This window comes from Nerophis ophidion, linkage group LG13 (genome assembly GCF_033978795.1).
Source record: "Nerophis ophidion isolate RoL-2023_Sa linkage group LG13, RoL_Noph_v1.0, whole genome shotgun sequence".
Classification (NCBI taxonomy): domain Eukaryota; kingdom Metazoa; phylum Chordata; class Actinopteri; order Syngnathiformes; family Syngnathidae; genus Nerophis; species Nerophis ophidion.
Window position 1 is genome coordinate 58762629 of NC_084623.1, and position 26475 is coordinate 58789103.

At 41.0% G+C, this 26475-nt stretch overlaps 1 protein-coding gene across 5 annotated transcripts in view; it reads right to left on the reverse strand.

Annotated features, from left to right (window-relative positions):
* Positions 1-307: 307 nt before the first annotated feature.
* LOC133564790 (N-acetylglucosamine-1-phosphodiester alpha-N-acetylglucosaminidase-like) overlaps positions 308-26475 on the reverse strand; it is a 34668-nt gene continuing 8500 nt past the window's right edge. The window contains exons 2-11 of one of the 5 annotated variants that reach the window (XM_061919281.1): positions 23899-24098; positions 15747-16014; positions 11316-11455; positions 11105-11213; positions 9626-9754; positions 9450-9559; positions 9318-9365; positions 9200-9248; positions 7471-7712; positions 308-590 (exon numbers count right to left, since the gene is read on the reverse strand). In XM_061919281.1, the coding sequence (XP_061775265.1) occupies positions 7496-7712; positions 9200-9248; positions 9318-9365; positions 9450-9559; positions 9626-9754; positions 11105-11213; positions 11316-11455; positions 15747-16014; positions 23899-24098 (1270 nt within the window). In that variant the 3' untranslated portion in view covers positions 308-590; positions 7471-7495. Of the gene's footprint in view, positions 591-3957; positions 3975-6721; positions 7713-9199; positions 9249-9317; positions 9366-9449; positions 9560-9625; positions 9755-11104; positions 11214-11315; positions 11456-15746; positions 16015-23898; positions 24099-26475 lie in introns of those variants that run through there. The other 4 variants (XM_061919282.1, XM_061919283.1, XM_061919280.1 and 1 more) reach the window with 4 other exon arrangements.

The following is a 26475-nucleotide window of genomic DNA, read 5'->3' on the forward strand; positions in this document are numbered from 1 at the left end:
TAATGTTTGTGTCCTCAGGGTGTCAGAAACTTTATTTTGAAAGTGTACATTGATGTCATAATAATGTTTCTGTCCTCAGGGTGTCAGAAACTTTATTTTGAAAGTGCACATTGATGTTATTATAATGTTTCTGTCCTCAGGGTGTCAGAAACTTTATTTTGAAAGTGTACATTGATGTTATTATAATGTTTCTGTCCTCAGGGTGTCAGAAACTTTATTTTGAAAGTGTACATTGATGTTATTATAATGTTTCTGTCCTCAGGGTGTCAGAAACTTTATTTTGAAAGTGTACATTGTTATTATAATGTTTGTGTCCTCAGGGTGTCAGAAACTTTATTTTGAAAGTGTACATTGATGTCATAATAATGTTTCTGTCCTCAGGGAGTCAGAAAAGGTTCCTGGTCCACCTTGTGGGTTCCAGACCCAGAATGTCCCAACACATCCAAACTCCTCATTCGGGGGGTCCCTAAATCCTCGTCCTCCTCCCCGGCAGCAACACACTCGGACCCCCCACCCAACTCTCCCACCTCCTCCACCTCCACCTCCTCTCCTTCCTCCTCCTCCTCCTCTTCCTCCTCGGACAACTGGACCTGTGAGGTGACCGAGGGTCAGGACAAGGTGATCTTGAGGAGGGTCCCGTTGGAGGCCCCCCAGCACAAAGTCCCGGGGGGCAAGAAGCCCGTGCGCAGGCCCCAGCTGAGGTGGGCCAGGAAGATCATGTCGGAGCGCAAGTTGCGACGCAGAAGCAAGAAAACTTCTGCAAGTTGAGACTGGAAGTCCACTCTCTAGTCCTTCATTTACACACAGACTTCCTTCTATTTATTTCTATGTCCTGAACTGGAATATTTACTCAAGCAAGCGTCTGCATTTCTATTCTTCACTTTCAATATTTCCTTTTTTTTTTTTTGTGAATTATATTTATATAGCGCTTTTCTCTAGTGACTCAAAGTGCTTTACATAGTGAAACCCAATATCTAAGTTACATTTAAAGCAGTGTGGGTGGCACTGGGAGCAGGTGGGTAAAGTGTCTTGCCCAAGGACACAACGGCAGTGAAGTGGGAATCGAACCTGCAACCCTCAAGTTGCTGGCACGGCCACTCTACCAACCGAGCTATGCTGCCCCACATTTGTGCCAATGCAGAGAAAGAGGTCTATTTTTATGCACACAAACATTGACATTTTCTACAGCGTCACCATAAGAAAAACAAGAAACATGTTTTAACATTTGCAAACAAAATAATAATTTGAAAATGAAAAAAAAATATATGGAGGCAAAAAAATTGTAAAAAAAGTACTTTTCAAAATTTCAAATCCAATATTTTTATTTCAAAATAAGATTTTATGGCTTTATTCCTCCATTTAAAATCCGCTATTTTAAATATATTGTTGTTTCTAACACAAAATAATAGATTTGGAAAAAAAAAATTCCAACAAAAACAATAAGATTTAAAACGACACAACATATTTGAAAATGAAAAAAAATATATATGGAGGCAAAAAATTGTAAAAAAAAAAGGATTTTTTAAAACTTTCAAATCCAATATTTTTATTTCAAAATGAGGTTTTATGGCTTTATTTCTCCTTTTAAAATCCGCTATGTTAAATATGTTTCTAACACAAAATAATAGATTTGGAAAAAAAAATTCCAACAAAAACAATAAGATTTAAAACGAGACAACATATTTGCAAACAAAAATATTAATTTGAAAATGAAAAAAAAAATATATGGAGGCAAAAAATTGTAAAAAAATTTTTTTTTTAATTCCAAATCCAATATTTTTATTTCAAAATGAGGTTTTATGGCTTTATTTCTCAATTTAAAAGCCGCTATTTTAAATATATTGTTGTTTCTAACACAAAATAATAGATTTGGAAAAAAAAAATTCCAACAAAAACAATACGATTCAAAACGAGACAACATATTTGCAAACAAAAATAATAATTTGAAAATGAAAAAAATATATATGGAGGCAAAAAATTTAAAAAAAAAAAAAGTATTTTTTTTTTATTTAAAATCCAATATTTTTATTTCAAAATAAGGTTTTATGCCTTTATTCCTCCATTTAAAATCCGCTATTTTAAATATATTGTTTCTAACACAAAATAATAGATTTGGAAAAAAAAAATTCCAACAAAAACAATAAGATTTCAAACGAGACAACATATTTGCAAACAAAAATAATAATTTGAAAATGAAAAAAAATATATATGGAGGCAAAAAATTGTAAAAAAAAAAAGTTTTTTTTAAAATTTAAAATCCAATATTTTTATTTCAAAATAAGGTTTTATGCCTTTATTTCTCCTTTTAAAATCCGCTATTTTAAATATGTTTCTAACACAAAATAATAGATTTGGAAAAAAAAAATTCCAACAAAAACAATAAGATTTAAAACGAGACCACATATTTGCAAACAAAAATATTAATTTGAAAATGAAAAAAATATATATGGAGGCAAAAAATTAAAAAAAAAAAAAAGTATTTTTTTTTTATTTAAAATCCAATATTTTTATTTCAAAATAAGGTTTTATGGCTTTATTCCTCCATTTAAAATCTGCTATTTTAAATATATTGTTGTTTCTAACACAAAATAATAGATTTGGAAAAAAAAAATTCCAACAAAAACAATAAGATTTCAAACGAGACAACATATTTGCAAACAAAAATAATAATTTGAAAATGAAAAAAATATATATGGAGGCAAAAAATTGTAAAAAAAAAAAAAGTATTTTTTTTAAATTAAAAATTCAATATTTTTATTTCAAAATGAGGTTTTATGGCTTTATTTCTCCTTTTAAAATCCGCTATTTTAAAAATAATGTTTCTAACACAAAATAATAGATTTGGGAAAAAAAAAATCCAACAAAAACAATAAGATTTAAAACGAGACAACATATTTGCAAAAAAAAAAAATAGATTTGAAATAAAAAAAATAACAAAATAAAAGCTGAGATGGGCACCAGCGCCCCCCGCGACCCCGAAAGGGAATAAGCGGTAGAAAATGGATGGATGGATGGAAAAGATTTTAAAATAAAAAAAAAAATTTGCAAATAAATAATGCAGAAGGTATGATTTGTACTCGTTTCAAGTTTATATATATATATATATATATATATATATATATATATATATATATATATATATATATATACACACACACACACACACTAGGGGTGTAAATGTACACAAAAATTCCGGTTCGGTACATACCGGATGATCACACTGATCAGCAGCACCGGAGCACCGCAGGGAACTGTGCTGGCCCCTCTTCTCTTCACCCTCTACACCGCTGACTTCTGCTCCAACTCAGAGCTGCGTCACATCCAGAAGTACGCGGATGACACAACCATCGTCAGAGTTTCGGAATCTGGTGAGGGACTTTGTTGTCTGGTGCCACACCAACCTCTTGCAGCTCAATCCCTCAAAGACCAAGGACCTGGTCATTGACTTTGGGAGGTGGAGTCCATGGTCACAACCTATTGTGATCGAGGGAGTTGAGGTACAGACCGTGGACTCATTCAAGTACCTCGGGGTTTGGGTGGACAATAAGCTGGACTGGACTGTCAACACGGACCACCAGTACAAGAAAGGACAGAGGAGAGGAGACTGCACTCCTTCAACATTTGTAGAAAACTCCTGTGGATGTACTACCAGTCTGTGGTTGCCAGTGTTCTGTTCTACATGGTAGTGTGCTGGGGGGGGCAGTACATCTAAGAAGGACAGCTCCAGACTTGAGAAACTGATCAGGCGGGCCGGTTCTACAATGGGAATGAAACTGGACTCACTGGTGAGGGTGGCAGAGAAGAGGACTGTTGACAAACTAGTGAGCATCCTGGATGATGCCAGTCACCCTCTGCATAGCGTTATCAGTAGCCAGAGGAGCCTGTTCAGTGCTAGACTGCTTCATCCCAAGTGCAGGACTAATAGACTCAAGAACTCCTTTGTCCCACACGCCATTAGACTGTACAACTCCTCTCTGGGACGGGGGGCGGGGGGTACTAGGATGACAGGGGATGCAAAACAATAACAGTGCAATACGTTTTCATAACATGGTCACTACTGCCTACTTTGTCTTGTTATATTCTTATTTTACTGTTATATTGTTATTCCCATTGTTTTTATTCTTATTGTAATATTTCTCTATTTTGTTTCCTTTTAAACCCCCATTATTTACTTTTTTTAAATTGATCTCAACTCTGTACACTGCTGCTGGAATTTTAATTTTCCTGTAGGAACTCACCTGAAGGAATCAATAAAGTACTATCTATCCATCTATCTATCTACCTCAGTTCAGAGGTCACGGTTCAGTTCATTTTCGGTACAGTAAGAAAACTACAAAATATACATTTTTTTTTTGGTTATTTACCAAATGTGTAAACAATGGCATAACATACATATACACACAGGGTCCATTGCCGGGGTTAATGTGGTCAACAGGTATAAAATAGTTTCTTAAATGGTTTCTTAACAAAACCTTTCTACATATAAAGTGCTTCATTTGATTGATTGAGACTTTTATTAGCCTGGCTAACTAGACAGTAAGAGGATACATGGGCTCATTGTTTCTTCCACCATAGAAGTGAGTCAAAATCTAGTTTTTAATGCAATGTGGACTTGAATCTGCTGCTATAAAAACATTTGTTATTGCTTTAGCCCTGCCGGACTCGCCGAGGAGAGGCTGCTAGAATGGGGTGGTGACGTTTCAAATGGGTCAGCATGTGTTATGAGAGTAGCATATGTGTGTGTGTGTGGCCCTTTAATATGTGACAGCATGTGACGTCAGTGAGTGTGTGGGCGAGCGAGGTGAGTGGCTAGTGTTTTGTTGGATTGGCTGTGTGCAAGACCTCAATAAAGCCACAAATTGAAACCAATCGCCGGACTCTTCATTAACCCTGGAGTCTGGAGTTGTGGAGACCCACTGCCGGGTGGAGTGAAGGGTGTTGCCCCCGAGGATACATCAGCCCTGGAGGAGTGTCTCCCCTGTGTTCCTCGAGCCGGAAGCAGGCAAGGTGCAACACATGTCTGAGGTGTTGTCAGGAGCTGCTGCTGAACAATGTCGACAAACATCCGTCCTCCATTGTTGTATCGCGCAGCCAAAGTGTTCCCAAAGGGGAGATCCTAACGAGGCAGGAGGGTCTTCCAGCTCTGGCTTTTACACGTCGTCCTAGCCCGGTCGCTGCTAGCATGTGTACTCGGTCGCTACACCTCCGAACCAAACCCCCGTACCGAAACGGTTCAATACAAATACACGTATTGTTACACCCCTAATATATACATATATATATATACATATATATATATATATATATATATATATATATCTTATTGTGGCGGTCCGCTACCTGTATGATCAGTGCCAGAACTTGGTCCGCATTGCCGGCAGTAAGTCGAACACATTTCCAGTGAGGGTTGGACTCCGCCAAGGCTGTTCTTTGTCACCCATTCTGTTCATAACTTTTATGGACAGAATTTCTAGGCGCAGTCAAGGCGTTGAGGGGTTCTGGTTTGGTGACCGCAGGATTAGGTCTCTGCTTTTTGCAGATGATGTGGTCCTGATGGCTTCATCTGACCGGGATCTTCAGCTCTCACTGGATCGGTTCGCAGCCGAGTGTGAAGCGACCGCAATGAGAATCAGCACCTCCAAGTCCGAGTCCATGGTTCTCGCCCGGAAAAGGGTGGAGTGCCATCTCCGGGTTGGGGAGGAGACCCTGCCCCAAGTGGAGGAGTTCAAGTACCTAGGAGTCTTGTTCATGAGTGAGGGAAGAGTGGATCGTGAGATCAACAGGCGGATCGGTGCGGCGTCTTCAGTAATGCGGACGTTGTATCGATCCGTTGTGGTGAAGAAGGAGCTGAGCCGGAAGGCAAAGCTCTCAATTTACCGGTCGATCTACGTTCCCATCCTCACCTATGGTCATGAGCTTTGGGTCATGACCGAAAGGATAAGATCACGGGTACAAGCGGCCCAAATGAGTTTCCAGGTCTCTCCCTTAGAGATAGGGTGAGAAGCTCTGCCATCCGGGAGGAACTCAAAGTAAAGCCGCTGCTCCTTCACATGGAGAGGAGCCAGATGAGGTGGTTCGGGCATCTGGTCAGGATGCCACCTGAACGCCTCCCTAGGGAGGTGTTTAGGGCATGTCCAACCGGTAGGAGGCCACGGGGAAGACCCAGGACTCGTTGGGAAGACTATGTCTCCCGGCTGGCCTGGGAACGCCTCGGGATCCCCCTGGGAAGAGCTAGACCAAGTGGCTGGGGAGAGGGAAGTCTGGGTTTCCCTGCTTAGGTTGCTGCCCCCGCGACCCGACCTCGGATAAGCGGAAGATGGATATATATATATATACACACACACACACAAACATACATATATATGCACGTATATACAATACACATACACACACACATACATAAATATATACATACACATAAATATAGATATATATGTAAACACACAAATACACACACATAAGTGTGTGTGTGTATACGTATATATTTATATATATATATATGTATATATATATATATATATATATATGTATATATATATATATATATATATATATATATACACATATATATATACAGTGGTGGTCAAAGGTACATAAATACACGTGTAAAGAACATCATGTCATGGCTGTCTTGAGTTTCCAATCATTTCTACAACTCCTATTTTTCTGTGATGTAGTGATTGGAGCACATACTTCTTGCTCACAAAAAACATTCATGAAGTTTTTGCTTCTTTTATGAATTTATTATGTCTCTACTGAAAATGTGAACGATCAAAAGTATACATACAGCAATGTTCATATTTACTTCCATGTCCCTTGGCAAGTTTACCTGCAATAAGGCACTTTTGGTAGCCATCCACAAATTTCTGTGCACATTTTGGACCACAAAATTGCTGCAGTTCAGCTAAATGTGTTGCTTTTCTGACATGGACTTCTTTCTTCAGCATTGTCCACACCTTTAAGTCAGGACTTTGGGAAGGCCATTCTAAAAGCTTCATTCTAGCCTGATTTAACCATTCCTTGACCACTTTTGAGGTGTGTTTGTGGTCATTGTCCTGTTGGAACACCCAACTGTGCCCAAGACCCAACCTCCCAACCTGATGATTTTAGTTTGTCCTGAACAATTTGGAGCTAATCCTCATTTTTCTTTGTTCCATTTAAAGCAGCAGTTCCATTGGCAGCAAAACAGACTCAGAGCATAATACTACCACCACCATGCTTGACGGTAGGTGTGGTGTGCCTGGGATTAAAGGCCTCACCATTTCTCCTCCAAACATATTGCTGGGTGTTGTGGCCAAACATTATTATTAATTATTAATGAGCAATAACACAACTTTTGACTAAGATATCCGACACACATTGAAATACAAATAGTTTAAATCCCAACTTTGAATTCAGGTGCTTATTAACACTGGATGCAGACTTTATGGCAATAAATTAAAATAAAATAAAAAGAACCTGAGGTTTTACCTTTTTTGTCACCAGAAGATTGAAGTCATGTTAACTCCAGAGAGAGGGAATCTTCAATCAAGTCTTTCCTGGACTCCTCCATGGCGACTGAGGAGGTTCCAGCATTGGTGGTCAGAGGCAGGTAAGCGTAGTCGCCATGCTCAGGTGTGCACAGCCTGCTGCGACACGCCCACAACACCTGTAGCATCAGACTGAGCAGCAGCAACGTGCTCAGAATGATGCAGATGGTCAGCCAGGAAGGTCTGAGAGGACAAGATGGAGGACCTCATTTATAACAGGAAGTAGGCTGGATCTGACTGGCATGACAACAGGAAGTAGGCTAGATCTGACTGGCATGATAACAGGAAGTAGGCTAGATCTGACTGGCATGATAACAGGAAGTAGGCTTGATCTGACTGGCATGATAACAGGAAGTAGGCTAGATCTGACTGGCATGATAACAGGAAGTATACTTGATCAGACTGGCATGATAACAGGAAGTAGACATGATCTAATTGGTATGATAACAGGAAGTATACTTGATCAGACTGGCATGATAACAGGAAGTAGATGTGAGATAACTGACATGATAACAGGAAGTAGACGTGATCTAACTGACATGATAACAGGAAGTAGACGTGATCTAACTGGTATGATAACAGGAAGTAGATTCGATCCATCTGGCATGATAACAGGAAGTAGACTTGATCAGACTGGCATGATAACAGGAAGTAGACTTGATCAGACTGGCATGATAAGAGGAAGCAGACTTGATCTAACTGGCATGATAACAGGAAGTAGACGTGATCTAACTGGCATGAAAACAGGAAATAGACTTGATCTAACTGGCATGATAACAGGAAGTAGACTTGAGCTAACTGGCATGATAACAGGAAGTAGGCGTGAGCTAACTTTCATAATAACAGGAAGTAGATTCGATCCAACTGGTGTAATAACAGGAAGTAGACTTGATCCAACTGGCATGATAACAGGAAGCAGACTTGATCTAACTGGCATGATAACAGGAAGTAGGCTTGATCAGACTGGCATGATAACAGGAAGTAGACTTGATCTAACTGGCATGAAAACAGGAAGTAGACGTGATCTAACTGGCATAATAACAGGAAGTAGACGTGATCTAACTGGCATGATAACAGGAAGTAGACGTGATCTAACTGGCATGATAAGAGGAAGTAGACGTGATCTAACTGGCATGATAACAGGAAGTAGACGTGAGCTAACTGGCATAATAACAGGAAGTAGATTCGATTCAACTGGCATAAGAACAGGAAGAAAACTTGATCCAACTGGAATGATAACAGGAAGTAGACTTCATCCAACTGGCATGAAAACAGGAAGTAGACTTGATCTAACTGGCATGAAAACAGGAAGTAGACTTGATCTAACTGGCATGATAACAGGAAGTAGACTAGATCTAACTGGCATGATAACAGGAAGTAGACCTGGTGTAAGTGACATAACAGGAAGTAGGCGTGATCTAACTGGCATGATAACAGGAAGTAGACCTGGTGTAAGTGACATAAGAGGAAGTAGACTTGATCTAACTGGCATGATAACAGGAAGTAGGCGTGATTTAATTTGCATGATAACAGGAAGTAGACCTGGTGTAACTGACATAAGAGGAAGTAGACTTGATCTAACTGGCATGATAACAGGAAGTAGACCTGGTGTAAGTGACATAAGAGGAAGTAGACCTATTTAAGTGTCCACATATTTCCGTGACACTCACTCTGTCAGGTAAATGTTGTCTTCCATCTTCAAGCTTGTGTCGTCTGTGGCTGAATAAAAGACAAAAGTTAGTTGCAGTTCAATTGAAAAGAACAATAACTTATGAAGTTTGTTAGCACCTTGGCTGCAGTTGTGTCCTCTCCACCCCGCTTCACACACACAAGTGCCTGCACACACACACACACACACTAGAACAGATCTATTGTGTATTTGACACAAGTATGAGAGTGAGACAGGAGGAGGTGAGGTACCGTTGGCACAGACGCCGTGTGCGCCGCAGTCTGCCAGCTGGCAGCGGCGTGGGTGGACACACAAGATGGTGGAGACTCGCCGAGCACAACGCCAACGCTTGTCTTCTTTACTGTTGATGGAGCAGAGGAAGGAAGGTGACACCAACAGGTAGGTTGTGGAACCACAGCCGACTTACCAATCGTCAGAAGGGTAGCTGGCTAATGAGCCGTTGGACACAAAGGTGGAAGACCCGCCTCCATCCAGGTTGATGGCGTTGATGACTCCCTTCTCCTTCATCAGGTCAGCCATCTCCCAAAGACTCACTCTGTCAACGTAGCACACATGTTGGCATGTGCTAGCGTAGTTTAGCATGTGTTGGCACAGGTTTTTAAGCTGTTAGCACATTCTGCAAGTTACCACAAGTTAACACAACGTGTACATGTTAGTACAGCCTGACTGTATTAGCATTTGTGGTTCAGGTTAGCAAGTGTTTGCATGTCCTGAAATGTTAGCACATGTGCTAACACATACAGGATGTGCTAACAGGGTGCTAGCCCATGTTAGCATGTTTTTGTACATTTTTGCACATTCTGATATGTTAACACATGCTAGCACATCCTGACATGTTAGCATGGGTTAACACATCATGCAAGTGTTAGCACATGTGAGCATATCCTGCACATGTTAGCATGTCCTGACATGTCAACACGTGCCAGCACACTCTGACATGTTATCACATATAAGCATGTTAGCACATCCTGCACAAGTTAGCATGTCCTGACATGTCAACACGTGCGGGCATACATGCTAGCACACTCTGACATGTTATCACATATAAGCATGTGTTAGCACATCCTGCACATGATAGCATGTCCTGACATGTCAACACGTGCTAGCACACTCTGACATGTTATCACATATAAGCATGTTAGCACATCCTGCACAAGTTAACATGTCCTGACATGTCAACACGTGCGGGCATACATGCTAGCACACTCTGACATGTTATCACATATAAGCATGTGTTAGCACATCCTGCACATGATAGCATGTCCTGACATGTCAACACGTGCCAGCACACTCTGACATGTTATCACATATAAGCATGTTAGCACATCCTGCACAAGTTAACATGTCCTGACATGTCAACACGTGCTAGCACACATGCTAGCACACTCTGACATGTTATCACATATAAGCATGTGTTAGCACATCCTGCACATGTTCGCATGTCCTGACATGTCAACACGTGCTAGCACACTCTGACATGTTATCACATATAAGCATGTGTTAGCACATCCTGCACATGTTCGCATGTCCTGACATGTCAACACGTGCTAGCACACTCTGACATGTTATCACATATAAGCATGTGTTAGCACATCCTGCACATGTCCTGACATGTTAACACATGCAGGATGTGCTATTAGGTGCTAGCACATGTCAGATCATGTTAGCATGTGTTTGTAAATGTGCACACTCTGACATGTTAGCACGTGCTATCACATCCTGACATGTTAGCACACGTTTGCATGTTCTGACATGTTGGCAGCACATGCTAGCACTTGCTAGCATGTGTCAGCATGTGTTCACACATCTTGCAGGTGTTAGCACATCCTGCACATGTTAGCATGTCCTGACATGTCAACACGTGGAAGCCGTTCCTTCTTCTGACCCTCGTTGTTTGGTCTTCCCGTCCAGCTGCAACAGGATCAGCCTGCCCTGAGCGTCGTGGCCCACGGCCGTCCTGGCAGAGATGACGTCGGTGAAATGTTGGAACACACCTGTGAACCAAGCGGCAAACTCAGGATTCCAGAAGTTCCGAGGGCGGCAGTCACGCCGGACCCGACGGTCAGAACAGTGAGACTAAAAGGAGAGGAGTGTACCAGTCTCCTGGGTCTTGTCACACTCCGCCTGCAGACTGGAGGAGATGTAGACTTCACCCTTTCTGAGCAGCCACACCACACCACTGACCAGCTGGACAAAGGGGTTGGACTGGTCCAGGATGTCTTCCTCAGACAAGTACCTGCACACACACACACACACACACACACACACACACACACACACACACACACACACACACACACACACACACACACACACACACACACACACACACACACACACACAATCAATGTTTACTTATATAGGCCTAATTCACGAGTGTCTCAAAGGGCTGCTCAAGCCACAACAGCTCAGATCCACAACCTCACCTTCTCCAAGTAGTGCTGGACCATTACGGCCAAAATAATAATCACAATTATTTTGATTGCTGTCATAATCCCGATTATTCATTCATTTAAAAACATGAGTCTTTATTAGACCAAGAAAACCCAACTTTTAAAAGAGTGACAGTGACAGTGAATTATATTTATATAGCGCTTTTCTCTAGTGACTCAAAGCGCTTTACATAGTGAAACCCAATATCTAAGTTACATTTAAACCAGTGTGGGTGGCACTGGGAGCAGGTGGGTCAAGTGTCTTGCCCAAGGACACAACGGCAGTGACTAGGATGGCAGAAGCGGGAATCGAACCTGCAACCCTCAAGTTGTGAGAGTCCAGTCCATAGTGGATCTAACATAATAGTGTGAGAGTCCAGTCCATAGTAGATCTAACATAATAGTGAGAGTCCAGTCCATGGTGGATCTAACATAATAGTGTGAGAGTCCAGTCCATAGTGGATCTAACATAATAGTGTGAGAGTCCAGTCCATAGTGGATCTAACATAATAGTGAGAGTCCAGTCCATAGTGGATCTAACATAATAGTGTGAGAGTCCAGTCCATAGTGGATCTAACATAATATTGTGAGAGTCCAGTCCATAGTGGATCTAACATAATAGTGAGAGTCCAGTCCATAGTGGATCTAACATAATAGTGTGAGAGTCCAGTCCATAGTGGATCTAACATAATAGTGAGAGTCCAGTCCATAGTGGATCTAACATAATAGTATGAGAGTCCAGTCCATAGTGGATCTAACATAATATTGTGAGAGTCCAGTCCATAGTGGATCTAACATAATAGTGAGAGTCCAGTCCATAGTGGATCTAACATAATAGTGAGAGTCCAGTCCATAGTGGACTTAGCATAATAGTGAGAGTCCAGTCCATAGTTGATCTAACATAATAGTGAGAGTCCAGTCCATGGTGGATCTAACATAATAGTGTGAGAGTCCAGTCCATAGTGGATCTAACATAATAGTGTGAGAGTCCAGTCCATAGTGGATCTAACATAATAGTGAGAGTCCAGTCCATAGTGGATCTAACATAATAGTGTGAGAGTCCAGTCCATAGTGGATCTAACATAATATTGTGAGAGTCCAGTCCATAGTGGATCTAACATAATAGTGAGAGTCCAGTCCATAGTGGATCTAACATAATAGTGAGAGTCCAGTCCATAGTGGACCTAGCATAATAGTGAGAGTCCAGTCCATAGTTGATCTAACATAATAGTGAGAGTCCAGTCCATAGTGGATCTAACATAATAGTGAGAGTCCAGTCCATAGTGGATCTAATAGTGAGAGTCCAGTCCATAGTGGATCTAACATAATAGTGAGAGTCCAGTCCATAGTGGATCTAACATAATAGTGAGAGTCCAGTCCATAGTGGATCTAACATAATAGTGTGAGAGTCCAGTCCATAGTGGATCTAACATAATAGTGTGAGAGTCCAGTCCATAGTGGATCTAACATAATAGTGAGAGTCCAGTCCATAGTGGATCTAACATAATAGTGAGAGCCCAGTCCATAGTGGACCTAGCATAATAGTGAGAGTCCAGTCCATAGTTGATCTAACATAATAGTGAGAGTCCAGTCCATAGTGGATCTAACATAATAGTGAGAGCCCAGTCCATAGTGGATCTAACATAAAAGTGAGAGTCCAGTCCATAGTGGATCCAACATAATAGTGAGAGTCCAGTCCATAGTGGATCTAACATAATAGTGTGAGAGTCCAGTCCATAGTGGATCTAACATAATAGTGAGAGTCCAGTCCATAGTGGATCTAACATAATAGTGAGAGTCCAGTCCATAGTGGATCTAACATAATAGTGAGAGTCCAGTCCATAGTGGATCTAACATAATAGTGAGAGTCCAGTCCATAGTGGATCTAACATAATAGTGTGAGAGTCCAGTCCATAGTGGATCTAACATAATAGTGTGAGAGTCCAGTCCATCGTGGATCTAACATAATAGTGAGAGTCCAGTCCATAGTGGATCTAACATAATAGTGTGAGAGTCCAGTCCATCGTGGATCTAACATAATAGTGAGAGTCCAGTCCATAGTGGATCTAACATAATAGTGAGAGTACAGTCCATAGTGGATCTAACATATTAGTGAGAGTCCAGTCCATAGTGGATCTAACATAATAGTGAGAGTCCAGTCCATAGTGGATCTAACATAATAGTGAGAGTCCAGTCCATAGTGGATCTAACATAATAGTGAGAGTCCAGTCCATAGTGGATCTAACATAATAGTGAGAGTCCAGTCCATAGTGGATCTAACATAATAGTGAAAGTCCAGTCCATAGTGGATCTAATATAATAGTGAGAGTCCAGTCCATAGTGGATCTAACATAATAGTGAGAGTCCAGTCCATAGTGGATCTAATAGTGAGAGTCCAGTCCATAGTGGATCTAACATAATAGTGAGAGTCCAGTCCATAGTGGATCTAACATAATAGTGATAGTCCAGTCCATAGTGGATCTAACATAATAGTGAGAGTCCAGTCCATAGTGGATCTAACATAATAGTGATAGTCCAGTCCATAGTGGATCTAACATAATAGTGTGAGAGTCCAGTCCATAGTGGATCTAACATAATAGTGTGAGAGTCCAGTCCATAGTGGATCTAACATAATAGTGAGAGTCCAGTCCATAGTGGATCCAACATAATAGTGAGAGCCCAGTCCATAGTGGACCTAGCATAATAGTGAGAGTCCAGTCCATAGTTGATCTAACATAATAGTGAGAGTCCAGTCCATAGTGGATCTAACATAATAGTGAGAGCCCAGTCCATAGTGGATCTAACATAAAAGTGAGAGTCCAGTCCATAGTGGATCCAACATAATAGTGAGAGTCCAGTCCATTGTGGATCTAACATAATAGTGTGAGAGTCCAGTCCATAGTGGATCTAACATAATAGTGAGAGTCCAGTCCATAGTGGATCTAACATAATAGTGAGAGTCCAGTCCATAGTGGATCTAACATAATAGTGAGAGTCCAGTCCATAGTGGATCTAACATAATAGTGAGAGTCCAGTCCATAGTGGATCTAACATAATAGTGTGAGAGTCCAGTCCATAGTGGATCTAACATAATAGTGTGAGAGTCCAGTCCATCGTGGATCTAACATAATAGTGAGAGTCCAGTCCATAGTGGATCTAACATAATAGTGAGAGAGTCCAGTCCATCGTGGATCTAACATAATAGTGAGAGTCCAGTCCATAGTGGATCTAACATAATAGTGAGAGTCCAGTCCATAGTGGACCTAACATAATAGTGAGAGTCCAGTCCATAGTGGATCTAACATATTAGTGAGAGTCCAGTCCATAGTGGATCTAACATAAGAGTGAGAGTCCAGTCCATAGTGGATCTAACATAAGAGTGAGAGTCCAGTCCATAGTGGATCTAACATAATAGTGTGAGAGTCCAGTCCATAGTGGATCTAACATAATAGTGAGAGTCCAGTCGATAGTGGATCTAACATAAGAGTGAGAGTCCAGTCCATAGTGGATCTAACATAATAGTGTGAGAGTCCAGTCCATAGTGGATCTAACATAATAGTGATAGTCCAGTCCATAGTGGATCTAACATAATAGTGAGAGTCCAGTCCATAGTGGATCTAACATAATAGTGAGAGTCCAGTCCATAGTGGATCTAACATAATAGTGAGAGTCCAGTCCATAGTGGATCTAACATAATAGTGAGAGTCCAGTCCATAGTGGATCTAACATAATAGTGAGAGTCCAGTCCATAGTGGATCTAACATAATAGTGAGAGTCCAGTCCATAGTGGATCTAACATAATAGTGTGAGAGTCCAGTCCATAGTGGATCTAACATAATAGTGAGAGTCCAGTATACTAAGCATGCGCTAATTATTTTGCAAAACAAGTTTGCCCCGGCAGTAATTCAAGTCAGGTGCATACTTTATACCCGGCGGCAATTCAAGGAAATACAGTATTTTCACCAGCCATCACAAAATATTTTTAACTCAATAATGTCCTTTTTAATTAGTATTTTCCCCATTCATTTGTCTGATGGTGTTAGCATGAATGTAAAATACGAGCAGGCATCAGGAGAAGTCAAAAGAACATCTCACCCAAACACCAGAGTACCGTCCCTCCTGATGCCAAACTGGGCGTTCTGCACGCCGCCGCTGTTCTTCACCAGCCGGCCGTCGCTCACCACGTTGCCCAGACACTCGCCCGTGTGGGTGTTGAAGAACCCGGCGTTCTGGGCGTACAAACACCTCCCGTCACGCGAGCTTTTTTCCACCGAGGCAAACGTGTGACGATCGCAGCCTCCTGGACGGCCGGGCTCCAGCACGGACACGGTCCTGAGCGGGTCCTTGACCACGGTGAAGTGACCTGAAACACATGGTTGTACGCCAAAGTAGTAAAAAAACTAACATATGTACCTTATTTTACAGACTATAAGAGCACAACATTACTCCGGCTTATTAGTGATTCCTAGAGCCCCCAAAAAAAGTCTGCGGGCTATAGAGCGTTTTCCGTTGGGGCTCCAGTACTCTGGAATGCCCTCCCGGTAACAGTTGGAGATGCTACCTCAGTAGAAGCATTTAAGTCTCACCTTAAAACTCATCTGTATACCCCATCCATCCATTTTCTACCGCTTATTCCCTTTTGGGGTCGCGGGGGGAGCTGGCGCCTATCCCAGCTACAATCGGGCGGAAGGCAGGGTACACCCTGGACAAGTCACCACCTCATCACAGGGCCAACACAGATAGACAGACAACATTCACACACTAGGGACCATTTAGTGTTGCCAATCAACCTATCCCCAGGTGCATGTCTTTGGAAGTGGGAGGGGCCTATCCCCAGGTGCATGTCTTGGGAAGTGGGAGGGGCCTATCCCCAGGTCCATGTCTTGGGAAGTGGGAGGGGCCTATCCCCAGGTGCATGTCTTGGGAAGTGGGAGGGGCCTATCCCCAGGTGCATGTCTTTGGAAGTGGGAGGGGCCTATCCCCAGGTGCATGTCTTTGGAGGTGGGAGGGGCCTATCCCCAGGTGCATGTCTTTGGAAGTGGGAGGTGCCTATCCCCAGGTGCATGTCTTGGGAAGTGGGAGGGGCCTATCCCCAGGTCCATACCTTTGGAAGTGGGAGGGGCCTATCCCCAGGTGCATGTCTTTGGAAGTGGGAGGGGCCTATCCCCAGGTCCATGTCTTTGGAAGTGGGAGGGGCCTATCCCCAGGTGCATGTCTTTGGAAGTGGGAGGGGCCTATCCCCAGGTGCATGTCTTGGGAAGTGGGAGGGGCCTATCCCCAGGTGCATGTCTTGGGAAGTGGGAGGGGCCTATCCCCAGGTGCATGTCTTGGGAAGTGGGAGGGGCCTATCCCCAGGTGCATGTCTTTGGAAGTGGGAGGGGCCTATCCCCAGGTCCATGTCTTTGGAAGTGGGAGGGGCCTATCCCCAGGTGCATGTCTTGGGAAGTGGGAGGGGCCTATCCCCAGGTGCATGTCTTGGGAAGTGGGAGGGGCCTATCCCCAGGTGCATGACTTTGGAGGTGGGAGGGGCCTATCCACAGGTCCATGTCTTTGGAAGTGGGAGGGGCCTATCCCCAGGTCCATGTCTTGGGAAGTGGGAGGGGCCTATCCCCAGGTGCATGTCTTGGGAAGTGGGAGGGGCCTATCCCCAGGTCCATGTCTTTGGAAGTGGGAGGGGCCTATCCCCAGGTGCATGTCTTGGGAAGTGGGAGGGGCCTATCCCCAGGTGCATGTCTTGGGAAGTGGGAGGAGCCTATCCCCAGGTGCATGTCTTGGGAAGTGGGAGGGGCCTATTCCCAGGTGCATGTCTTTGGAGGTGGGAGGGGCCTATCCCCAGGCGCATGTCTTTGGAGGTGGGAGGAAGCCGGAGTACCCGGAGGGAACCCACGCATTCACGGGGAGAACATGCAAACTCCACACAGAAAGATCCCGAGCCCGGATTTGAACCCAGGACTGCAGGACCTTCGTATTGTGAGGCAGACGCACTAACCCCTCTTCCACCATGAAGCCCCTCATCTGTATACTCTAACCTTTAAATAGACCTCCTTTTTAGACCAGTTGATCTGCTGCTTCTTTTCTTTCTCCTATGTCCCCCCCCTCCCTTGTGGAGGGGGTCCGGTCCGATGACCATGGATGAAGTACTGGCTGTCCAGGATGGACCGCTCGCCTGTGTATCGGTTGGGGACATCTCTACGCTGCTGATCCGCCTCCGCTTGAGATGGTTTCCTGTGGACGGGACTCTCACTGCTGTCTTGGATCCGCTTTGAGCTGAACTCTGGCGGCTGTGTTGGAGCCACTATGGATTGAACTTTCACAGTATCATGTTAGACCCCCTCCACATCCATTGCTTTTGGTCCCCTAGAGGGGGGGGGTTGCCCACATCTAAGGTCCTCTCCAAGGTTTCTCATAGTCAGCATTGTCACTGGCGTCCCACTGGGTGTGAGTTTTCCCTGCCCACTGGGTGTGAGTTTTCCTTGCCCTTTTGTGGGTTCTTCCAAAGATGTTGTAGTCGTAATGATTTGTGCAGCCCTTTGAGACATTTGTGATTTGGGGCTATATAAATAAACATTGATTGATTGATTGATTGAAATTAAAAAAACAGCAACCTTATTTTCAAAGCGCTGTAGTAATTAAAAGGGCATGAGGGTAATTAAGATGGAATGGCTGCACGCCACATGCACATCCATGAAGTGGAAACCCTGCATTCCTGCACCTAAAGTGTTGAAGGTGAAGCTGCAGCTGATTGACACTTTTACACTCAAGCTGCTGTTCAGTTGACTTTGTGGCACAGAATCATGTTGATGACCAGCTTGCTTTTCACTCTGTTTCATTCTTGCTAGCAAACAACAGTAAATACCTGCTGGCTATTCCCAAAAGTGTTTGTTGACATGTTCTTTTCCTAAAGTTTATGAACTGCAATGCCTTGCAGTTGTTACTTCGACTATGTGCTCCTAATGAATACAGCAACCACATGTCTGGTTTGTGTCTATTCAAAACATAAACTACTCAAAATCAGCGTCCACGTGGTTTTACCTGACCCGCAATCAACAAACTTGTGTAGATTTGATACAACTCGGCATTTAGTTGCTTCAAAAAAAGTTGTATTGGAAAAAAAATTGTTGAAAATGTGCTCTTTTGTGGCGGAAACAACTATTATCAAAGAATGTTGTATGCACTTTTAGAAACTAACAAAAAGCCCTTGTTGGGGCGGCATGGCTCGGTTGGTAGAGTGGCCGTGCCAGCAACTTGAGGGTTGCAGGTTCGATTCCCGCTTCCGCCATCCTAGTCACTGCCGTTGTGTCCTTGGGCAAGACACTTTTTACCCACCTGCTCCCAGTGCCACCCACACTGCTTTAAATGGAACTTAGATATTGGGTGTCACTATGTAAAGCGCTTTGAGTCACTAGAGAAAAGCGCTATATAAATATAATTCACTTCACAATGTTGCCGCTAATATTTCATTTGTGTGAGCAACATCACTGTTGCCACACCTGTGCAGCACACCTGTCTCAAACCTGACTGCAGACCAAATAACAGCAATCCTTAAGATCCATAAGATTATATTTTAATATAAGTTATTTGGCCCTCCTACAGTGAAGAAATACTACATAAATATTGTTTTTCATGAGATACCGTATTTCCTTGAATTGCCGCCGGGACTCTAATTAATTTAAAACCTCTTCTCACTCCGGCGCTTACCAAAGGCATGCAGTAAATTTAGGCCTGCGCATATAAATTTGAGTGTGATATAAGGATACCATCATGAAAAGCACATCTAATAAAATAAATATTATGGTCTTACCTTTACTTATAAATGAAGTCCATGAGCAGCTCATTCTGATCAAAAGGATCGATAACTTGTTTATAGAAGTCTTCCTTATCTTTCTTCAGTTTTAGAAGTCTCTCTGTCTCGATGGAGATCTTCCTTTATTACCTCCTGTTTCGATTGAAAGTCCAGTTTAGAAAACTGTTTTATTTTGGATATGCAATCCTCCATGTTAAAAGTGCAAGCGAGAGGAGAAAATAAAGGATCGCTGCTCACTCTTGCTGCTTGTTGTCACTTCTTCTGCAACCGAGTACCGTATTTTTCGGACTATAAGTCGCAGTCTTCTCCACAGTCCAGCGGGGGGTGAGACCCGGTCAAACCAAAGAAGGATCCACTAGCGCCCTCTACCACCAGGAGGCGGGAGTCATTTAATCACTCATATTTGACACACGCAGCTACGGTATATTAATAAAACATAGCTGCTTAGTGTTCTTTTTAGCATATTCAATAGCTTGGACCTTAAATCCTACTGAATAGCTCTTAATCTTCTTCCCTTTATGCGATTTCAAATAATTGGAATCAGCATCCTCCATTTTGAAAATTATGACAGGTGAAGTGTCACTTGTGACGTGACGAGTTTGACCCTGCGGAAATTCAAGGCATATGCTAATTGTTTTGCGAAACGGGTTTGACCCGGCGGAAATTCTAGACATTCGCTAATAAAAATAATATTTTGCTAAAGGAGTTTGACCCGGCGTTAATCCTGAGCCGGCGGTAATGCTAAGCATGCACTAATTATTTTGCGAAACGAGTTTGACCCGGCAGTAATTCTAGGCAGGTGCATACTATATACCCGGCGGCAATTCAAGGAAATGCGGTAACCTTCTTAATTAACATCTGATTAGGTGTTGGAGTTGTCTGACTTTTTGTGTGTCCATAAAGGCATCAGTGGCTGAGTATGATGAGTGCAGGTGAGAGAAAGCAGCTGTTGTTATGACAGATGACAAAGACTTGCTTTTGGCCTGGTTTGTACGACAGAAAATGACCAGTTCTGCAAGATGGAAGTTTTTTTTTACTCATGTTTTTGGTGTGGTTACGGCCAACATTAAACAGTTTTGCTAAACAAAGTGATCGATGGAATTCCTGTCCTCCTTACAGAGTCTTGACAGACGTTACAATAATTGTTTATCCGCTGTGGACGCCTGTTGTCGACTATCACTCCCAGTTGCGTTGCAAAATCATACCAAACATTTTTATGTTTGTTTTGTTTACAGTTCAGATGGGATTTGATTTTGTTTGCAGCATAAATTTGCTGTGTGCAAAAAACGTGTGATCAGTGCGCAATTGTGCAGACCTTAGAGGGAACAATGCACATGACTTTGTTCTCACGTGAAACAATAGATTTTATTTTCACCATACAAAGCTACCATCTGCATCGAATCATAACGCTTTAAAAAGTATTATTAGTAGGGCTGTGAATCTTTGGGCACCTCACGATTACGATTTCGAAAATATACAAAAAATAGCAATAAAAAGACAATTATTAATAATTACATTGACATAAATATCAAATAAATAACCAATTAAAAACACAAAATGACAATTATTAATAATCAAATTGAAAAATACCAAATAAATAATTTAACATCGATTAAATATCCCAAAAATAGTTATTACATAGCCAATGAAACTAAATGAAACATTCATTATCCAAATAGCCAATTAATAATAAATTGTATGCAAATATGAAACAAATTGCCAATAAATAAACATTTGACATCCATTAAGTATCCAAATAACAGCCATGAATATCCAATGAATATCCAATAATCATATTGATAGAAATATTAAAAATATATACAATACATAACCATTGAACAGCCTTTAAATATTCAGTAAATAGCCACAATGATCCAGTAAATAACCACAATTATCCAGTAAATAGCCACAAAGATCCAGTTAATGGCCACAAATATCCAGTTAATGGCCACAAATATCCAGTTAATGGCCACAAATATCCAGTTAATGGCCACAAATATCCAGTAAATAACCACAAAGATCCAGTTAATGGCCACAATGATCCAGTTAATGGCCACAATGATCCAGTTAATGGCCACAATGATCCAGTTAATAACCACAATGATCCAGTAAATAGCCACAAAGATCCAGTTAATGGCCACAAAGATCCAGTTAATGGCCACAAAGATCCAGTTAATGGCCACAAAGATCCAGTTAATGGCCACAAAGATCCAGTTAATGGCCACAAAGATCCAGTTAATGGCCACAAAGATCCAGTTAATGGCCACAAAGATCCAGTTAATGGCCACAAATATCCAGTTAATGGCCACAAAGATCCAGTAAATAACCACAAAGATCCAGTTAATGGCCACAATGATCCAGTTAATGGCCACAATGATCCAGTTAATGGCCACAATGATCCAGTTAATGGCCACAATGATCCAGTTAATGTCCACAATGATCCAGTTAATAGCCTCAAAGATCCAGTAAATAGCCACAAAGATCCAGTTAATGGCCACAATGATCCAGTAAATAGCCACAAAGATCCAGTTAATGGCCACAAAGATCCAGTTAATGGCCACAAAGATCCAGTTAATGGCCACAAAGATCCAGTTAATGGCCACAAAGATCCAGTTAATGGCCACAAAGATCCAGTTAATGGCCACAAATATCCAGTTAATGGCCACAAATATCCAGTTAATGGCCACAAATATCCAGTTAATGGCCACAAATATCCAGTTAATGGCCACAAATATCCAGTTAATGGCCACAAAGATCCAGTTAATGGCCACAAAGATCCAGTAAATAACCACAAAGATCCAGTTAATGGCCACAATGATCCAGTTAATGGCCACAATGATCCAGTTAATGGCCACAATGATCCAGTTAATAACCACAATGATCCAGTAAATAGCCACAAAGATCCAGTTAATGTCCACAAAGATCCAGTTAATGGCCTCAAAGATCCAGTAAATAGCCACAAAGATCCAGTTAATGTCCACAAAGATCCAGTTAATGGCCACAAAGATCCAGTTAATGGCCACAAAGATCCAGTTAATGGCCACAAATATCCAGTTAATGGCCACAAAGATCCAGTAAATAACCACAAAGATCCAGTTAATGGCCACAATGATCCAGTTAATGGCCACAATGATCCAGTTAATGGCCACAATGATCCAGTTAATGGCCACAATGATCCAGTTAATGTCCACAAAGATCCAGTTAATGTCCACAAAGATCCAGTTAATGGCCACAATGATCCAGTTAATAACCACAATTATCCAGTAAATAGCCACAAAGATCCAGTTAATGTCCACAAAGATCCAGTTAATGTCCACAAATATTCAGTTAATAGCCACAATGATCCAGTAAATAGCCACAAATATTCAGAAAATGTCCACAAATATTCAGTAAATAGCCACAATGATCCAGTTAATGTCCACAATGATCCAGTAAATAGCCACAAAGATCCAATTAATGTCCACAAAGATCCAGTTAATGGCCACAATGATCCAGTCAATAACCACAATGATCCAGTAAATAGCCACAAAGATCCAGTTAATGTCCACAAAGATCCAGTTAATGGCCACAATGATCCAGTTAATAACCATAATTATCCAGTAAATAGCCACAAAGATCCAGTTAATGTCCACAAATATTCAGTTAATAGCCACAATGATCCAGTAAATAGCCACAAATATTCAGTAAATGTCCACAAATATTCAGTAAATGTCCACAAATATTCAGTAAATAGCCACAAAGATCCAATTAATGTCCACAAATATTCAGTAAATGTCCACAATTATCCAGTTAATGGCCACAAAGATCCAGTTAATGTCCACAAATATTCAGTTAATAGCCACAATGATCCAGTAAATAGCCACAAATATTCAGAAAATGTCCACAAATATTCAGTAAATAGCCACAATGATCCAGTTAATGTCCACAATGATCCAGTAAATAGCCACAAAGATCCAATTAATGTCCACAAAGATCCAGTTAATGGCCACAATGATCCAGTCAATAACCACAATGATCCAGTAAATAGCCACAAAGATCCAGTTAATGTCCACAAAGATCCAGTTAATGGCCACAATGATCCAGTTAATAACCATAATTATCCAGTAAATAGCCACAAAGATCCAGTTAATGTCCACAAATATTCAGTTAATAGCCACAATGATCCAGTAAATAGCCACAAATATTCAGTAAATGTCCACAAATATTCAGTAAATGTCCACAAATATTCAGTAAATAGCCACAAAGATCCAATTAATGTCCACAAATATTCAGTAAATGTCCACAATTATCCAGTTAATGGCCACAAAGATCCAGTTAATAGTCACAAAGATCCAGTAAATAGCCACAATGATCTGTTAAATAGCCACAAGGAATAGTGTGTATATGAATATAATAATAATAATAGTAGCACAGTAAGTATCCAGGCCCCACATGTGGTCTTACCGCTCACTACTCTGTCCTGCAGATGTGACACAAACACGTAGGACTCGGCCACGGGCAGCAAAGGGTCCTTGTTGGAGGTCCAGGTCTCATGCGTGGTGTTGCCGTGGACGACGGGCTGACAGTCTCTGACGTAGCGATGGGAGTGCTGAGGGCCGTGACCCTGCGAGTAGGCCGCCAGCACATCTGTCAGCCGCCATTCTCTGAAACACACAACTGTTCTTACTCCAAAACACATCAGTACAGGAGTGTATCGATGGCAGGTACATGAGTTACAGTATTTTAAGTAGACTTCCAAGACATAACCGTAGCTGGAATGTGGAACGCTAGTTCAAATTGTTTAGAGCACAGTCCATAGTAGATTTTACAGAAACCTCTATAACAAAATGTCTTTTAAAAAGTGCCGCTGCAGGTTCTAAACATTTTTACAAAGTAAACACTTCAGCTTTCAGTCTGCACCGTCAATAAAGTCCTCAGTCTGTATTAGCGTGTGCCGCGAGACAGATAGTTAACAGCATGAAGCTAAGTTTTGTTGATGATTGATGTTACTTCCTTTGAATTGGTTTTCTTCCTCCTCCTTTATACGTCTTCCTTTATTTTGGTTTGTAAGACTGAAAATATAAACGTTACAAAAGCACAATGCCCGTTGTGTATTTTACATGAACAAAATAGAAGGCACACAGCAAACATTGCACACATGTTTAAGACATAGATTGATCACCACTCCTTGTTGGTCAAATTCATTTCATTCATTTCTTACATATTCCTTATTTTGCACCTTCATATTAAAAGCTTATTGTTAAGTGTCGAATGTGATTTTTTACCATTTTGTTTACTTTGAGTCTTTTGTCAACACAAGCACGGAACTCACTCACCATAACCTACTTACCCACTCCCTGTCTGTGGAACGCTCTCCCTGACCACTTGAGGGCACCACAGACTGGGGATGCTTTTAAAAACGGCTTAAAAACCCTTTTTAAAAAAAATAAAAACCTTTTTTTTTTAATATAAGATATATGTGTGCTATTTCTAGCTATTAGGCTGTTTTAGTTTTTATTTTACTATTTATTCTACTTGTTGGGGGCAGCTATTTGTGGTTCGAGCTTTGTTTTTTAAATGCACTATAGCACTTTGAGGTTGTTTGTTCAATGTAAAGTGCTTTTACAAATAAAATGTATTATTTTTATTATTATTATAATTATTTATTATTAATAGTTAGCCCATTTACAAAAGTTTGGAATGAAAGCTTGTATCAATGAAGAAAAAATAGTTACAAAAATAAAATAAAAAGTTAAAAAATGTTTTTAAAAAGCTTGTAAAAACGCTTGCTAAAGAAAGAAACCCCAAAAAAGAGGTTTGAAAGTTATGGTGTATTTTTAATTGATTAAATTAGCGTTGAAAGTGCCAAATTTTAAAAACAGACAGGTCTTCTAAAGACAGTTCCAGTGATACAAGTATCATTTCCTGTGATAAATATTAAATTATGGATTATTAAAACTGGGGAAAATGCATTAATACACAAAGTCCTGATTTTAGGTGTGAACTTTTTGTTAAAATGACATAATTTACTTAATAGTTAGCCCATTTTTAAACGTTTGGTATGAAAGCTTGTATCTATAAAGAAAAAAAATATTTTATTTTTTATTTTTATAAAAAGCTTGTAAAACGCTTGATAAAGAAAGAACCCAAAAAAATGAGGTTTGGCAGTTATGGTGTATTTTTAATTGATTAAATTGGCAAAACTAGCGTTGAAAGCGCCACATTTAAAAAAAGCAGACAAGTCTTGTAAAGACTATTCCAGTGATTAAAGTATTATTTCCCTGTGATAAATATTAGGTTACGGAATATTAAAACTGGGGAAAACGCATTAATACACAAGGTCCTGATTTTAGGTGTGAACTTTTTGTTAAAAATGTCATAACCCTACTTAATAGCTAACCCATTTTAGAAAGTTTGGTGTCAAAGTCTGTATCAAAAAAGAAAAAGTAGCAAAAAATAAATTAATAAAAAGTTAAAAAAAAATGTTTTTAAAAAGCTTGTAAAAACGCCTGCCGAAGAAAAAGAAATCCTAAAAAAAGAGGTTTGACAGTTATGGTGTTTTTTAATTGCAAGGTAATACACAAGGTCTTGATTTCAGGTGTGAACTTTTTGTTAAAAATGTCATAACTTACTTAATAGTTAGCCCATTTTAAAAAGTTTGGTATCAAAGCCTGTACCAAGAGGAAAAAAGAAGTAAAAAATTCATCAAATAAAAAGTATATCATTTTTTTTAAAAGTTTGCTAAACAAAGAAACAGAAAAAAATAAAGTTTGACGTTTGTGATGAGGTGGAAACTTGTCCAGGGTGTACACCGCCTTCTGCCGGATTGTAGCTGAGATAGGCACCAGCGCCCCCCGCGACCCCAAAGGGAATTAGCGGTAGGAAATGGATGTATGGATGGTTTAGAGCAGGGATCACCAAGGCAGTGCCCGCGGTCACCAGGTCGCCCGTAAGGACCAGATGAGTCGCCCGCTGGCCTGTTCTAAAAATAGCTCAAATAGCAGCACTTACCAGTGAGCTGCCTCTATTTTTTAAATTGTA